Source organism: Elephantulus edwardii, unplaced genomic scaffold (genome assembly GCF_000299155.1).
Source record: "Elephantulus edwardii isolate Elephantulus edwardi_28Jun2011 unplaced genomic scaffold, EleEdw1.0 scaffold00120, whole genome shotgun sequence".
Classification (NCBI taxonomy): Eukaryota; Metazoa; Chordata; class Mammalia; order Macroscelidea; family Macroscelididae; genus Elephantulus; species Elephantulus edwardii.
In genome coordinates, this window is record NW_006399870.1 from 3909865 (window position 1) to 3927789 (window position 17925).

Genomic DNA, 17925 nt, shown 5'->3' on the forward strand with positions numbered 1-17925 from the left:
GACTTTTGCATTCCAGTCACCCATTATTATCAATGCGTCTTGGTTGCATGTTTGATCAATCTCCGATTGTAAAAGTTGGTAAAAATCTTCTATCTCCTCTTCCTTGGCTCTGGTATGGTCTTACGTAGTATTCATTTTTTCCATTTATAATGGAAAATTATGTACAATGTGGTGATTTTATTTAAATCAAGAGAAACTGAGGAGAAACTGCATTACATTCCTAATGGGAAAAGATCAAATATAATTTGACATGTCTACATGTTTGATTATCAGATTTCATTAAAATGATGTGTGTGGAGACCAGACAATATGGGGGGGGGGGATACTCATATCAGGAAGAAAACAGAGAATACAAGGCGGTATGCATAGGCACACACTTCTGTGTTTAAATCTTGCATTTTTTTAAGAGCTGTTCTTTTAATAACTTAGTTTATAATACTGCATTATTTACAGTTAAAACAGGCAGAAGCTCATCAATGCTCATGTAAACATTCTTCCAGGTAATTCCACTTTGAAAATTCACACTTTGTCCTCTTAGTTCTGTTGTTTTCTCAAAAGCCAGTAACACTTATATGGTGACAGATAGGACTTTTCCTACTATCTATTTAAAGGAAATAGTATTTCTCTCTCTCTCTCCCTCTCTTTTATGGTGTTGGCTTTCTAGCTTGTTGTGCGTTGGTATTTGTTCTTAAGAGACTGAGTACACTCAGCATAATGCTCTCCAGACTCTCCCAAGTTACATAGTATTTTTCAAAATCATTGCTCCTGAGTGCTGCATAGTCTTCCACTGAATGAATGTACAACAATTTCTCAATCCATTCAGTTGTGATTAGACATCTGGACTGTTTCCATTTTCTTGCAATGATGAATAACGTTGCTATGAATATTGGGGCACAAATCTGTGTCTCAGTTCTAATTTCCTTGGAGTATATTTCTAGTAGTGGAATATCTGGGTCATATGGAGTCTATATGTTCAGCATTTTGAGGAAACACCAAAATGCCTTCCTGAGTGGTTGTACAACTTTACAATCCCATCAACAGCGTGTAAGAGTTCCGCCCTCTCCAACAGTTATTACTTGCTGCCCTGCTAAGCTTTGCCACTACTACAGGGGTGAGATGGTATCTCATTGTGGCTTTGATATGCATCTCTCTTATTGCCAGTGATTTTGAGCATCTGTTGGCTGTCTGAATGCCTTCCTCTGTCAAAAGTCTTTCCAAGTCTTTTTCCCATTTTGTAATTGGGTTATCAGTATTTTTCTTCTGGAGGTCCTTCTGCAGTATTCTATAAATTTGTTATGAGATTATTCTCTAAAATGGTATTGCCATATGTTTTTTTTCTCTCCAGTCAATAGGTTTTCTTTTCAAACGACTGGAAAACATTTTTGATGCACATAAGAATTATTTAATCTTTAGAAGATTCCATTCATCAATTTTATCCTCTCCAGATTGTGCATTTCTAGCTGTATTTGTCAGCCTCTTTATACCATTTAAGCTTAGCCCCAATTTGTCTCTCATGAACTTCATGCTTTTGGGCTCTTCCCTCAGGTCTCTCTGACCCACCTTAAAAGCTGATTTTTGTGTAAAGTGTGAGATGTGGCTCCTGTTTCACTTTCTGAAGGAAGCAGTCCAGTTTTGGCAACCATTTGTTGAAGAGGATGTCATTTCCCTACTCAGGTTTTCTTTCCTGGTCTAATCAGTAGACCATAGATAAATGGGTCCATTTCTGGGTTCTCTATTCTGTCCTATTGATCTATGTGCCTGTCATTGTACCAGGACCATGCTGGTAGTATTAGAACTGTGTAGTAGGTTTTGAGGTCAGGGATTGCTATGCCTCCCACTTAATTTTTGGGTTTTTTTGAAGTGCTTTGCTTATTCGGGGTCTCTTTCCTCTCCAAATAAATATGACATTGCCTCTTTGATCTCACTGAAAAATGAATTTGTTATCTGTATTGGGATTGTGTTGAATATGTACATTGCTTTTGGTAGGAATGTCATTTTCATTATATTGAGCCGTCTTCTCCATGAACAGGGAACATTTTTCCATTTAGTTAAGTCTTTTATTGTTTCTCAAAGTGTTTTGTAGTTTTCTTACAATAGGTCTTTTGTATCTCTAGTTAGGTTCATACCCAAGTATCTCAGTTTGTTGAAATTCCCTTCTATAATTATTGTGCTGAGTATTTTAATCTGGTAAATGGTATTTTTTTTTGTTGTTGTTTGTTTGTTTTTGTTTTTTTGAGGAATCCTGCTGGCTTTTGGATATTGATCTTCTATCATGCCACTCTACTAAATTGGTTAACTAGCTCTAACAGTTGGTTTTTTCGTTGAGTCCTTGGGGTTTTCTGTACACACTATCACGTCATCTACATATAGTGATAGTTTAACCATCACTTTCTTGATCTGAATGCCTTTTCTTTCATTCCTTTACATTGCCTTAGTGGGCATTCTTGTCCGGTCCCTGTTTGCAAGGAAAATGCTTTTATTCTTTCTCCATTGAGAATGATATTGGCTCTTGGTTTTGCATATACTTTTCATGATGTTGCAAAAATTTCCTTCTATTCCTATTGTGCTGAGTATTTTAATCAGGAAAGTGTGTTGGATTTTGTCAAATGCCTTTTCTGCAACAATAGCTGAGATCATATGGTTCTTGTTATTTGCTTTGTTAATGTGGTGAATTATGATGGTTTTTCTTACGTTGAACCATCCTTGTATATCTCTTATGAATCCCACTTGGTCATGATGATTTTTTTTTTTTTTAATATATGCTGTTGGATTCTACTGGCCAATATTTTGTTAAGGATTTTTGCATTATGTTCATTAGAGATATTGGTCTATAGTTTTCTTTTTTGGTAATATGCTTCCCTGGCTTTGGTATTAGGGTTATGCTTGCTTCTCAGACGTTCTCTCGGAGTGTTCCTTCTTTTTCTATTTTTAATAATAATTTAAGTAGAATTGGTGATAGATCTTCTCTGCATGTTTGGTAGAATTCATCAGTGAAGCCATTTTGAAGACATTTTTTGTGGCAGAGCCTTTTTATGACTTCAATTTCTTCTCTTCCGATTCTGTATCTGTCCTTGTTAGTCTGGGTAGGGGGTGAGTTTCAAGGCATATGTCCATTTCCTCTAGATTTAAGATTTATCAGAGAATTTTATTATTGTTATGTGCTGTTGAGTCACTTACAACTCACAGTGACCCTTGTGTAGAACAGCTCCAAACCCTACTCTACCCTGTGTCAAACTTATTGTCTCTGAAACACTTACCCCCGTTACCCTAGTGACTGAATCAATCCATTTCGAGGGTCTTCCTCTCCTGTTCTGTTCCTCCACCCTTCCAGGCATGATGGTCCTCTCCAAGGACCCTCCTGTAACACGGCCAAAATATGTCAGATGAAGCTTCAGAATCCTTGCCCCCAAGGAGCAGCCTGGTTTCACCCTCTCTAGGGTGAACCTGTTTGTTCTCCTAGTAGTCCATGGTATATTCAACACTCTTCTCCAGCATCACATCTCAAAGGCATCAATTCTCTTTCTATCATCCCTAGTCACTGTCAAGCTATCTGATGCATAGCAAGCAATTGTGATGATTATGGCCTGGATCAGAAACACCTCAGTCTCCAGACTGACATTGTTGCTTTTCAGTACTCTGGAGAGGTCCCTAACAGTCAGCTTTCCCAATGCAATTCGTCTCTTGATTTCCTGGCTGCTGGTAGCAAGAATGTTGACTGTGGAGCCAAGCAAACTAAAGCTGTTAACATCTCTTCACCACCCATAATGATGCTGTCAACTGGCCCAGTGGTGAGAAACTATTTTCTTGATGTTGAGCTTCAATACACAATGAAGGCTGCAGTCCTTGATGTTCTGCGGTAAGCACTTCAGGTCCACAGTTTGAGCAAGCAGGGTTGCGTCATATGCATAATGCAAGTTGTTGATGAATATTGCTCCAATCCTGATGCTACATCCCTCCTCATACAGCCCAGCCTCACAGATGATCTGATCTGTTCAGCGTATAGATGGAAAAGGTATTAAGACAGAATATATCCCTGGAGTACACCCTTCCCAACTGTGAACCATGGAGTGTTTCCTTGCTCTGTTCTGACAGCAGCCTCCCAGCCCAAATACAGATTTTGCATAAGCACAATCAAGTGTTCTGGGATTCCCATTCTTCTTAGAGTCAGCCATAGTTTGTTGTGATCCACACAGTCAAAAGCCTTTGCACAGTCAATGAAACAGATAGACATTCCTCTGGTACTTTCTGCTTTCTGCCAAGATCCATCTAACATTAGCTTTAATATCCCTAGTACAGAAGGTCAAGGACTGCTGCCGCTTTCTGGACATTAAGTGAAGTTTTTCTTGACAAGCATTAGGCTGTTTCTACTGTAGCTTCATAAGTTGTTGATAATGCTTATCATTATGATGTTACTGATTAATTGCCAGCTTACAATGTTCAATCTATGGCATGAGCCACTCTCTCTACTGAAAGTCCTTTTTGGGAAAATTGCCTTTCATAAAGTCCTTCACATTCTCTCCAGTCTGCAATGCAGCCCTGCAGCAATCTCAACTTATTGTAGTCCCCTCTTCCAAACTCACTTGTCTTCCTTTGTCTATGAAGTGGCTTAGTTGTGCGAAACCAGGTGCTCCACTCAAGTAATTTCTGTCTAATAGGGTTTCAAATCAGTTCTCTTTCTTGCAGCTCAAAATGGCAGCTGAGAAAGTCTTTCCCCTACTTTCAGCTCTCTGTCTCAAACTCCCTTGTCCTGTTTTGCCACTAGGATTTCCTAATGACATCAGAGGCAGGGATCCCCAAAAGGAGGGACCTTTCTTCAGTGAAGTTTCAGTTCCTTCTGTCCCCGACACAGTTTTTCTGGGAAAAACTGTCTTACTTGATGGCATTTTTTCTCCTGAAGTCTAATGTGTTCCTTTGTCTCTGGAGTGGCATGAGATCAGGAGCACCAACTTAAGCAGTTTGTGTGCAGGAGGGGTTTCAGATTAGCTCTCTTTCTTGCAGCTCAATGTGCCAGTTGAGAAAGTCTTTCCCCTGCCTGTAGCTCTCTGGCTCAAACTTTCTTTTCTTGTTTTGCCCCTAGGATGGTCCAGCAGGGGTGGAGGCAGGGATCCCCAAATGGAAGGACCTTTCCCCAAGGGAGTTTCTGTTCCTTTTCTCCCCTGCACCTGAAAGTGCTGGCTCTGGGGGAGACTGTCTCACTGGATGGCTTCTTCTCCCCAAAGTCTAATGTCTTCCTTTGTCTCTGGAGTGGCGTGAGATCAGAGTGCCAACTTAAGCAGTTTGTGTGCAAGGAGGTTTCAGGTGAGCTCTCTTTCTTGCAGTTCAATGTGCCAGCTGAGAAATTTTTTCCCCCGCTTCTAAGTCTCTGTTCCAAACTCTCTCATCCTGTTTGGCCCCTGGGATGGTCCTGCAGTGGCACTGGCAGGGATCGCTAAATGTGTTATCTATTTTTTAGATTTTTTTTTTGCCTTAATACTCTGAATTACAATTAACTTTTTTTGTTTTGCTTCTAGTTTTCCATCCATTTTATGTATTTGATTTTCGTGATTCTGTTTCTGGTAACTTTTCTGTTCTATCTTTTTCTGGGTTTTTTTTAGCTGCCTCTACGACATGTACTGTTTACAGCTTTCTATTAATTTGTTTTGTTTTAGCTAGCTGATTGAGCCAGGTGAGTGTGCTGTCCCAATTTGGTAATTCTTAGTTTCACCTTCTGTCTTATGGTGGGTGTGACACAGGGTGGTGGAATGAGCATAGTTCTAGGTTTGCTGTTTATGTAGAGAAGCTGAGGACAGACTGGGCCAGTGCTGGTTGCAGTCTTTCCTCAGTTAGGGGGAACAAGAGCTGGTCTTCAGTTCTGCCAATAAGTGAAGCTGCAGGAGGCATTAAGTGTTGCTGAAATGGCTGCTGTGTCTTGCCAGACTGGACAAAGGAAAAGGGAAACAAACAAAAATTCTACTGGACAGTAGAGACAGCAGAAAAACCAAAACTGAGTGGAGTATAAAATAATGAGAATCATAAAAGGGAAAAGAAGAGACGAAACTGGTAGGGAAAGTAAAAAAGATGAGAAGAGAAACTTAAGAAATGGGAGAGAGGGGAAGCTAATATAAGAACAAATAAACAAGTGACCAAAAATTTGGAAAGCAAAAGGAAATTAAAAAATGAGAGGAGAAAGGAGGGACCTTCCAGGAGGTTGGACTGGATATCTGATTGGTGCTCTGGACACTGCTGTGGAGGACAGAGACATGATATCTAGTTGGGACTGTATTGCCTACCAATTCAGCAGAAGTCTCACAGTGCAGTGCCCAGTCACATCAGAATTTCTGCTTGTCTGAGAGGTGGCTGAGGCCCCAAGATGCTAGCCTGGCCACAGATACCACCTCTTACGATCTAGACGAAATGAAGGGACGGGCACCCATCCTGGGAAGGAGTTTGTGGTAGTGTCGGAGGAGCAAACCTGGCATATTCTGCCTCGCTAGGGACTGTCTCTTAGCCAAGCCAGTCTAACAGATAAGTATAGGGACAGTATCCAGTCAGAGATAGGTAGTGGGATAAGGTAATTGCTGTCAACCTGAGAAACCTAGGAGGGTGCACTGCTATAAGGGTGTTCAGTGAGAGGCCAGGACTCCTGTCAGAGGTGTGCCCTACCAGTGTAGGGCTAGCTGCAGTCCAGGCACAGCACAATCTGCTAGCTCCCTGGGACATCTCTGAAAGAAGAACCATATAAACAACCCCACTGCCTTGTACCAGACTTAATCTCTGGTAGAGATGGGACAGGGCAGAGGACCACTGTCAGCCACCTAGTCTGGGGATGGTCATGTGAATCTCGCCCCTTATACCAGGAGGCTATTGAATATGAGAGATTATGCCTTTCCACTGTCAGTCAGTCAGCCACTAGTGTGCATACTGCCAGTCTTAGGTTTCCAGTGACTAGGCAGCTATTCAGAACACCATAGTCCCACTGTCCTGGCTTCGCAGCCAACCAGACCGCTTTTCAAAATGGCTGCACCACACTGTTCACAATCCTGGTCTCCATCTGTTCTCTCTTTATTCAATGTTTGTTTCTTTTCAGTTGGTGTTTTAATTACTTCTTCATCTTTTCTTTTTAAACTCAGGGTTCCGGAATTAACATCTCTCTCTTGTTACCTGTTTTCTAGCATTTTAGTTGAAGGGGGTCTGGACTGCTGTCTGTCGCTTACTTGGAAGTCATTAAGCCTTCTGACCCTTTGAACTTTCTCTTTGGGTCAGATAGTGAGGCTGGCAGTCTGAATGTACACAGCCCTATTTTATACATGATAGGAATGTGGTAAAATCTTTAAACATTAAATAGGAGTATAGAAGAAGATCCTGGATAGAGGGGGAGAAAATATGTGGATCACACACAAAAACATAAAATAGGTCAGGCTGCTGGTTTGACAGAGATTGGTGGGTCTCAGTTACCCTCACGATCCTGAACTCCGGTGGCTTAACTCTCAGACGAACAATAGGTAGGTCAACAAGGTGAACACTACTATCAGGAGGGCACGCACCCATCACAATAACCAATCATGTGAGGCCCAGGGGGCAGCCTCTGCTCATGGATAAAGCCCTGATGGCAGGTTGGTGTAAAAGGAGAGGATTAATTTAAGGTTGAATGCTCTGGTAATGGTGGCAAAATTATTGTGGGTATTATTAATATTGTAAAACAGAATGTGTGTGAATGGTTGAATGAAAACCTAATTTGCTATGTAAACTTTCACTGAAATCACAGTTAAAAAGGTAAATTGTACTTGTGCTAGATAAAAAAAAATTTAAAAAAATCTTTTAAATGGAAAACTGTAGTCACTGGGCATGAACGCTGGCAGGATTTTAGAACTGTAACTTCTGCATCGCAGGTAAAGAAAGGAATGTTCAAAGCAGATGGCGCAGTCCATAGGGAGCTGTCCTTCTGGTGGTTCAAATCCACCAGTGGTTCTTAGGGAGAAAGGTGGACAGTCTCTTCTTGTGTCAATTAACAGCCTCGGAAACCCAAAGGAGAGTCAGTCCTGACGCCATGGCCACGAAAGGATCTGAATAGGGGGTAGAGACAGTGAGCCCAGGTTCCCAATTCCAGGATTCTGTTCTCCCTGTTTCATACCACCTTTTGCATCCAATCTAATCGAGAGACTGCAGACACTGAGTAGGTAACTAACTCAACCCAGACCCACCAGTGATGAGTCAATCTGGACTCACAGCGACCCTCCACCAGGTTTCCAAGGCTATGAATTTTTACGGGAGGAGAATGCCCACCTTTCTGTTGTGCAGTAGCTGGTGGATTCAAATCACCATCATTTTGGTTAGCAGCCAAACACATAATTCCCTGCACCACCAGAGCTTCTCAGCAGGTAAGAGCACTATAAAGACAACCACCTATGGGAAAAGTATGTAGCAGTCTACTCCAACATACTCTGTCCTACAAGATTGATCTGAATCAGAATCCACATGCTGGGAACAGGTTTGGTTTTTGGTTAGGACCCTTACCAGCATTTCAGAAGAGATGCTTAGAGATTCTAGGGGTCTTCTAACTGAAATAAACCAAGACTTCCTTTATTCTAAGTGATACCCTTAAAAGTATAAATATACATAGTGTAGGTAAAAGAACTGCTCTCATTCTTTTGCTCTTTCACATTTTAAGCTCATTAACTTTGTCTAAAGTGCCTTATCTTTTCGATGAGAAATTCAAAATATATTAAAAAAAATGTTAACCCAACTTTTTAGTTGTTATGAGTTAGAATAAAATGGAACTGAATTAATGGTAATGAGTTTTGGTTTGGTATTCAAAAGAAGGATAAGGATATGTGTTGTTAAGAAATATTTTAACATGGAACATAGTTTGAAACAAACATTGCTTCCTGGCTTGCTGAGGGGGGAAAAAGCTGTTTTGTGACCTTTAAAATAGTGCATCAGATTCTCCTGGCTACAACCCATTTTAGTCAGGGAAGGAGTAGCAAACTGGCCAGCATTTGTTTCATCACTTTTTTCTTTTTAAAAAAGTAGGAAGCAAATGCCAAGGGAAGGGAATGGTATCTGATATTATTCTCATTAGGAGAGGAAAATAAGTTTACCTACAATCCAGACCTTAAGTCAGTTTAGTTTAGTTAGAAAGATATGATACAGTGTTTACTTTCTTAATCTAACATATTTAGTTTAATTAAAATGTTTTTACTTCCTTGTTGTTATGGACTGAATTGTGTTTCACCCAAAATAAATGTCAGCTTGGCAGTGAGCTGGCAGCCTGAATTTGCGCTTTCAGCGTCCTAAACTTAAGAGAATAAACTTCTCTTTGTTAAAGGTATCCACTTGTAATATTTTGGTTACAGCAGCAGTAGGTAACCAAAACCTTGGTCAGCCTATGTCTAGCCAGCTGTGCATATATATCCATGCGCTGTCACATTTCTGTGATCTTTCCCGTTTTTGCCTACTCTTAATAATCTGGGGCCTGGGACACTTACTTTGATTTGTTGTATTCAAACTCAATGTGTAGACAGTCCTCAATCCCAACTTCCATCTTGATGGAGGAGTTTAGCTCTGGGTATGTGCTAAGTGTATGAACAACAATATCCATCTCTTTGACAACATCATTGAGGCGGCGGCTGATGGTGGCTCGGAGGAAATACCTGTAGGAGGCAAACAGCATGAATGAGTACGTCCAGTCTCTAGATGCTGCTCAGATAGCAGTACAAAACTGATCTCTTCAGGAAAATCCCTCACAGGGTTTCTGGAATCCTGTTCACAATTTACCTCTATGGACCCACCTTCAGGAAGAAATGCAAGCTCATTTCATACAGTTCACCTTTTTGGAACCCATGTTTCTGAATTAATAACTCTGTTCTAGAGGCAAGTGAAGAGTCTACACATGGCATTTGTATGCTTCCACGGCACTTAGGTGTTCAACCAGGTATGTGTATATAAGTTCTAATTTATTCCTAACTAAATCCTAGCTTTTTGGGTAAAAAGGTCTGCTCATTCTTGTATTTACACACTTATTTATTTAAAAATGATATAGTCAACGAGTACTTTTGATGTCCCTCACAGTTAAAGGAAATGAATAGGGACTAGAGAAATTAAGTTACATAATTAATTCAGCAAATACTTATTTACTAAGCCAAATGCTGGCCTAGGCATAAGAGGAGTTAGTCTGTCTCTTACAAAGTTCACAGTCCACTAGAGGAGATGGAAAATAAATAGAAGGGAAAAAAAAAGACACATAGAAACTGCTGAGAAACAGAAATCAAGTGCTACAGGAAGGGAGAAATGGGATGAAAACACCTGACTTGTTTGAGTAATAAAGTCTAGTTAGACTGCTTGGGAGGGAGCTGCTGGGGTTGGGGACAAGCTAGAAAGAAACAGTTAGGGCCCCAGAAGGGATTTCTACACTGAGCCTGTCCCCACTGGCCATATATCTTGTGGCTTCCCAGCATCCCTGTCTCCACGAATATAACTTTAATAAATAGTGAACCCAGGAGAAAACACTAATTCTTTTCCTTCTGACTAAAACTTGGGCTAATCTCCACAAATACCAAATAGTAATAGAGAAAGTTATAAAAATACATTCATCACTCATCTCCACATTTAGATTAGCTACCTGATTGCTTCTGAGTAATCCTAATGATCTGGGCAGTACCCTTGTCATATTCCCCAAGACAGTTGGAGTGGGGCTCAGGTGACATTTTAAAAGTTTCTAAGGATTCTGAAATGGAAGCTTTGTTCTGAATCAGTTTTCAGTATCAGTATAATTGTTTTTCCAATTTTCCAATTTTATCCACATACTCAATATCTAATACTTGCTAAAGGTTTCTTCTTGTGGGGTTATATAAGGTCTAGAACTCACCAATCCTAAAAATATTCTTGGAGCCACTGCACTCTGGATTTTTATTCCCAGATATGGATGTCATTAGAATGCTTTCTCTACAACTGTTGTTCTTGACTGCTATCTTCTGATACCCCACACCACTAGAAACTGCTCTCTGAGATTAATACATGACTCCTTCTAGTTACTATAGCCAAGCCCTTTTCTTGGTGATCTTCATTAATCCTAAACTTCTTTCCTCTTCTATTAAACATTCTCCCCCTTTGCCGTCCCCTGAAGAGACTGTTACCCTAATTCTTTTTCTCCATCTTCCTCCTCCTATTAGGGGTCAGTAAGTTCTGACACTTTCTTCCTTGTCTCTCCTGCTTAAAAGAGTTAACTATTTTTGAACAAATTATTCCAAAGAATACATTTCTAAGTGTTCCCTGGGGCATGAGCCCCAGATTTCCAAGCATTTAGTAAATTTCTCACCTATTTTCCCAATGTTTCAAACTCATTTGTATGACAATATTGACCATTTTATCTCCAAATTCTGGTAACCTCCAAATCCTTTAACAGCCCTCAGTCTTCTGTTTCAATAGTGCAGACACTGTCATTTTGGTTGGTGTCTATTAACACTCTGCTTTCTGCATGTTTCTGTTGTGTCCAAGAAAATAAAATCCTTAGTGCCTCTAATGACCTACTGGCTTTTGTTTCCACTCTTTGCTTCCATGAAATGCTGCAAGTAGATTCTAAATTAATCTTCCAAAGGACCACTCTCCTGCCTAAAGATAAAGAAAAAATCCCACGCCATCTTGTCATGTCTCTTGCTGGCTATGTAATAGAATACAAACTCTTAATAGGGAATTTACATCCTCTAAGTATCCTTCTCTCAACACAAATCCTATAATCTTTCTCTAATTTTGACAGTCATACTTCTATTTCTGCCAATAAAAAATAAGATAAATCCACTGCAAAAAATAAAATTAGAGCATAAATAAATTTCGTTGTAAGGTCCCTGATGCTGCCTTCTTTAAATGCACTGATGAAACACTGCCTGTTGTTGTTAGGTGCCCTGGAGTCAACTATGACCCGTGGTGAATGGATGAACCTTTCTGCATCCTCACCACGTCCAGCATGCGCAAAACCATTGTTCTTGTCACTATGTCAGTCCATCTTGGTGAGGATCTTCCTTTTTTTCCCCTAACCTTCCACCTTTTCAAGCATGATGTCCTTTTTTAAGGACTAGCCCTTCCTGATAACACACCCAAATTATGTGAGATGAAGGGACACCCTGGTTGCACTTGCTCCAAGATAGACTGCTCTTTTGGCAGTCTACGTAATAGGTGGTATTCTTCTACAGCACTGTAGTTTGAAGGCATCAATTCTTCCTCTGTCATTCTTATTCACTGACCAACTTTCAGATGCATAGAAAACAATTTAAAATACAATGGCTTTGATCAAGTGAGCCTTAACCTTTAAACTGAAATTGTTGCCCGTCAGCACTTTAGAGGAGTCCTTGACAGCAGATTTCCCCATGTAACATGTATTTAAAGGTATCTGCAATGAATTCCTGATTGTACAGAATTCTATCACCGATTACATATGTGGGAAGAAATGTTAGAGAAGTTCAGTATCAGCCATGAAAACTAGGCCAGGTGCTGATTGTAGATCAGATCATCAACTACTTGTGTGCAAGTTCAAACTGAAGCTAAAGAAAATAAAATCAAATCTACACGAACCAAAGTTCAACCCTGAGTTGATCCCTCCTGAATTTAAAGACTATCTCAGGAACAGGTTTGAGCCTTTGAATACTAATGAGCGAAGAGCAGATGAACTGTGGGAGTATATCAAGGATATCATCCATGAGAATGCAAAAGGTCATTACAAAGGCAGAGGAAAAAGACAAGGCCAAAATGGATGTTAGAAGAGACTATGAATATTGCACTAGAGTGCCAAGACATCAAAACAAAGGGAAGAAATCAAGTTGTTAAGGAACTGAACAGAAGATTTCAAAGGGCAGCACAGGAAGGCAAAGTATTATAGTGAAATGCACAAAGAGCTAGAGTTGGAAAATCAAAAGGGATGAACTTGCTCAGCATTTCTTAAGCTGAAGGAACTGAAGAACAAATTCAAGCCTCGTGATGCAATACCTAAGGATGCTGTTGGCAGAATGCTGAATGACCCAGGAAGCATCCAAAGAAGATGGAAGGAATAGACAGTGTCATTATACCAAAAAGAATTACCTGACACAGAAGAATTTAATTAAACAACAAATGATCAAAAGCCTATGGTGATGAAGGAGGAAGTTCAAGCTGCTCTGAAGGAACTGGTGTAAAATAAGGCCTCAGGAATTAACAGCATACCAGCTGACATATTTCAACAAAGAGATGTTGCCCTGGATGCACTCAACAACTTGTGCCAAGAAATCTGGAGAACAACCACCTGTATTTGTTTTCATTCCAATAAAAGGTGACCCAACAGGGTGTGGAAATGATCAAACAATATTATTAATATCACATGCAAGCAAGATCCTACTGAAAATTATCTAAAATTGACTGGAACAGCACATCAACAGAGAACTGCGAAATGTGCAGACTGGATTTAGAAGAGGCTGTGGCACCTGGGACATTATAACCAATGTTAGATGGATCTTAGCTGAAAGCTGAGAGTATTAGAGGAATCTGTGTTTCATTGACTATGTAAAGACATTTGACTGTGGAGATCACAATAATCTGTGGCTAACTCTGAGAAGAATGGGAATTCCAGAACACTTGATTGTATTTTTGTGAATCCTGTACTTGGACTAGGAGGAAGTCATCAGAACAGAGCAAGGAAACACTGCATGGTTCAAAATCGTTAAGGGTGTACACCAGGGATGTGTCCTAGCTATGTTATACTTTTTCAACCTACATGTGGAACACATCATTCAGGAGGCTGGGCTCTCTGAGGAGAAATGTGGTATCAGGACTGGAAGAAGGCTCATCAACAATCTACATTATGCTGATGACACAATCTTGCTTGCTGAAACTGAGGAAGACTTGAGGCATTTGCTACAGAAGATCAAGGACTGCAGCTTTCAATATGGATTGAAGCTCAACATGAAGAAAACAAAGATTCTCACCACTGGTCGGACCCTCTGGCAACATCATGATAGACGGAGAAGAGATTTAAGATTGTTAACAGCTTCAGTTTACTTGACTTGGTACTAGCAGCCAGGAGAAATCAAAAGATGAATTGTATTGGGAAAATCTGCTGTCAAGTACTGTTCTTCAGAGTACTGAAGAGCAATCGTGTCAGTTTGGGGCCTAAGGTGAGCCTGATCCAGGCCATGGTCGTTACAATTACTTTCTATGCATCAGAAGGCTGGACAAAGGCTAAGAATGAGATAGGAATCAATGTTTTTGAGTTGTAGTTTTGGAGGAGAGTAATGAATATATCAAGGACTGCTAAGAGAACAAACAGGTTTGCACTGGAGATGGTGAAATCAGGCTGCTCCTTGGAGGTAAAGATTCTGAGGCTTTGTCTCACGTACTTGGGGCATGCTGCAAGGAGGGATCAGTCCTTGGAAGAGTGGTGGGATAGTGTGGAAGAGGAAGACCCTGGATGAGATGGATTGATTCAATGACGGGGTATAGGGTAGGTGTGTCGGAGACAATCAAATTGGCTCAGGATAGAGCAGGTTTCAGGGCTGTTGTATATAGGGTCGCTATGAATCACAAGCAACTAGATGGTAAGTAACAAGAACAACCTGTCTCTTGATTTCTTGACTGTGGTTACCATGAATGATGACTGTGGATCCAAGTAAAATAAAACTGTTGAGAACGTCAATCTTTTCTCCTTCTATCATGATGTTGCTTATTGGTCCAGGGGTGAAGATTTTTGTTTCTTGATGATGAGATGTAATGCATATTGAAGGCTGTAGTCTTTGATCTTCTATGGCAAGTGCTTCAATTCAAATCTTCTTCACCCTTCACTTCTTCACTAAGCAAGGCTGTGTCATCTGCACAGCACAGCTTGTTGATAAATCTTCCTCTGATTTTTTTTTTCTGTTATCAAATCTCCATTTTATTGCTCCTCACTCCCCTCAAAAAATAACAGAAAAGCAATATGCCAAGTTCTTTATTGGTTTCATTTAAAATATTCTTCAATGACATCCTTGGCCTGGGATTCTTTGCCATAGTCCTTAACAACTACACAACTGCAGCCAACTACTTTGCAGGGTTTTCCTTCTCGACCAGTTTTGCAGAGGCCTACCCACTCCCTCATTTTTTTTATTATCATCAACCTTTATCAGGTTGATTTGGTGTTCAGCACAAAGGGCATCAACTAACTTGACATACAGAAGCTCATTACAGATGGATGTAAGCACACAAAGATGGGCTTGGCGCTTGTCTAAGGCTTTGGCAGCTTTGCGGATTCCACGTGCTAGGCCATCGTGGATGAGGGCGGTCTTTAGCGCCTCTTGTAAAGTGGTATTAACATCCATTACAACTCCAGCAGGAACACCGGTGACTTACAGGTAGAGCGGAATCTTGAACGCACCCGGGCCTTCGCCTTCACACAACCTGGCGGTGACGGGAAAAGCAAATCTTCCTCTGATCTTGATGCTACATTCTTCTTCATATAATTCTTCTTGAATATTTTGCTCAGTATATAGATTGACTAGGTTTAGAGAAAGGATACAACCCTGACACACACCTTTCCTGATTCCAAACTATGCATTTGAAAATTAAACCTAACTCTAATGGGACTAATTTCATTGAAAAGGTTTTAAAAGACCTCTTTAAAAATCTGCAAAGAAGAGCTCACAAAATCTATTCTGATGGAAGAGCGGAAACGAGGCAGCTAAAGAAGAAAATTGTTGCCACGGTCTGCAGACCATCCTGAACAGAGACCTTTAGGTGATGAAACTGAGCTTACTTCATGAGAGAACCAAGATGGGTTTAGGTATTTAAAGCAGTACAGGAAGCCAGCTTCACTCAGCATTATCACATCTGAGGGGAAGAGATGAGACAGTTTTCTTTTTTTTTTTTAAAACTCTGGAATCAGTTCTAGTTTCTAATACAGGAACTGGAATGCTGAGAAGCCAAAGCAGAAGGAAGAAATCAAGACATCAAGGAGCTGAACAGGAGATTTCAAAAGGCTGGGTGACAAGACAAAGTATTACAATGAAATGTGCAAAGAGCTGGAGTCAGAAAATCAAAGGGGCCAAACTCTCTCAGCATTTCTTAAGCTCAAGGAACTGAAGGGAAATTCAAGCCTCGAGTTAGAATACTTAAGGATGCTTTGAAGGGGAGCTCTGGTGGCCTAGTGGCAAGAAGCTGCACTGCAATCCCAGAGGTACACTGTTCGAAACCACCAGATGCTCTGCCGAGGAAGGAGGAACAATCTCCTCCTGTACCAGTCAGATCTGACTTGACGGTACACACACACAAAATAATAAAATAAAGATTAAAAAAAAAAGAAAAAAAAAGGATGCTTTGAGTAGAATATTGGGTGATCCTACAAATATTTAAAGAAGGTGGAAAGAGTATATACAGAGTCATTATACCAAAAGGAATTGGCAGACACAGAAGAATTTCAATAAACAACATACAAGCAAGAGCCTATGGTGATGAAGAAGTTCAGACTGCTTTGAAAGAATTGGCTAAGAATACAGCCGCAGGAATTGATGGTATACCAAATTGACATAATTCAACTAACAGATGCTACCTTAGATGTGTTCACCAAGTTGTGCCAAGAAATCTGAAGAACAACTTGGCCAATTGACTGGAAGAGATCTATATTTGTTCCCATTCCAAAGAAAGGTAATCCCACAGAGTGCGGAAATTATCGAACAATATCATTAATATTACATGCAAGCAAGATTCTGCTGAAGATTATCCAAAAATGACTGGAACATCACATCTAAAGAGAACTACCAGAAGTGCAGGCTGGGTTTAGAAGGGGTTGTGGTACAAGGGATATTGTAGCTAATGTTAGATGGATCTTAGCTGAAAGCCAGGAGTATCAGAAGAATATCAATCTTCGTTTCATTGATTACACAAAGGCATTTGACTGTGTGGACCATAACAAACTGTGGCTAACTCTGAGAAGAATGGATATCCCAGAATACTTGATTGTACTAATGGGAAAACATATACTTGGACCAGGAGGCAGTCATCAGAACAGAGCAGGGAAACACTGCATGGTTCAAAATTGGGAAGAGTGTACGCCAGGGCTGTATCCTGTCTCCATACCTTTTCAATCTTTATGCAGAACAGACTACCTGGGAGGCTGGGCTCTATGAGGAGAAGTGTGGCATCAGGATTGGAGGAAGAATCATCAACAATCTGTGTTATGCAGATGACACAACCCTGCTTGCTGAAACTGAGGAGGACATGAAGCACTTGTTGTGGAAGGTCAGGGACTGTAGTCTTCAATATGAATTGAGGCTCAATATCAAGAAAACAAAGATTCTCACCACTGGGCCAATTAGCAGCATCATAATGGATAGTGAAGGGATTGAGATTGTTCACAGCTTTAGTTTGCTTGGCTCCACAGTCAACATTCTTGGCACCAGCAGCCAGGAAATTAAAAAGATGTATTGCGATGGGAAAGTCTGTGGTTAGAAACCTCTCTAAAGTGCTGAAGTGCAACCATGTCAGTCTGGAGACTAAGGTGCGCCTGATACATGCCATGATCTTTGAAATCACTTGCTTTGTATCAGAGAGCTGGACAATGACTAGGGATGATAGAAGGAGAATTGATGCCTTTGAGCTGGGTTTTGGAGAGAGTATTGAATATACCATGGACTGCTAAGAAAACGAACAAGTTTGTCCTGGAGGGGGTGAAGCCGGGCTATTCTTTGGAGGCAAGGATTCTGAGGCTTCGTCTGATGTACTTTGGATATGCTGCAAGGAAGGACTTGTCCTTGGAAAGGGACATCATGCTTGGGAGGGTGGAAAGCGCAGGAGAGGAAGACCCTCGATGAGATGGATTGATTCAGTGACTGGGGTAACGGGGGTAGCTGTGTCGGAGATAGACACAGGACAGGTCTGAGTTTAGGGCTGTTGTACATAGGGTCACTATGAGTCACAGGTGACTTGACATCACATAACAACAACATGTATGTGTATATA

General features: G+C 40.6%; 1 protein-coding gene across 1 annotated transcript in view; it reads right to left on the minus strand.

Moving 5' to 3' along the window:
- The window catches only part of VPS26B (vacuolar protein sorting 26 homolog B (S. pombe)), a 48423-nt gene that overhangs the window by 9184 nt on the left and 21314 nt on the right, over nucleotides 1–17925 (minus strand). The window contains exon 3 of the mRNA XM_006892815.1: nucleotides 9465–9629. Coding sequence (XP_006892877.1) covers nucleotides 9465–9629 — 165 coding nt within the window. The remainder of the gene's footprint in view (nucleotides 1–9464; nucleotides 9630–17925) is intronic.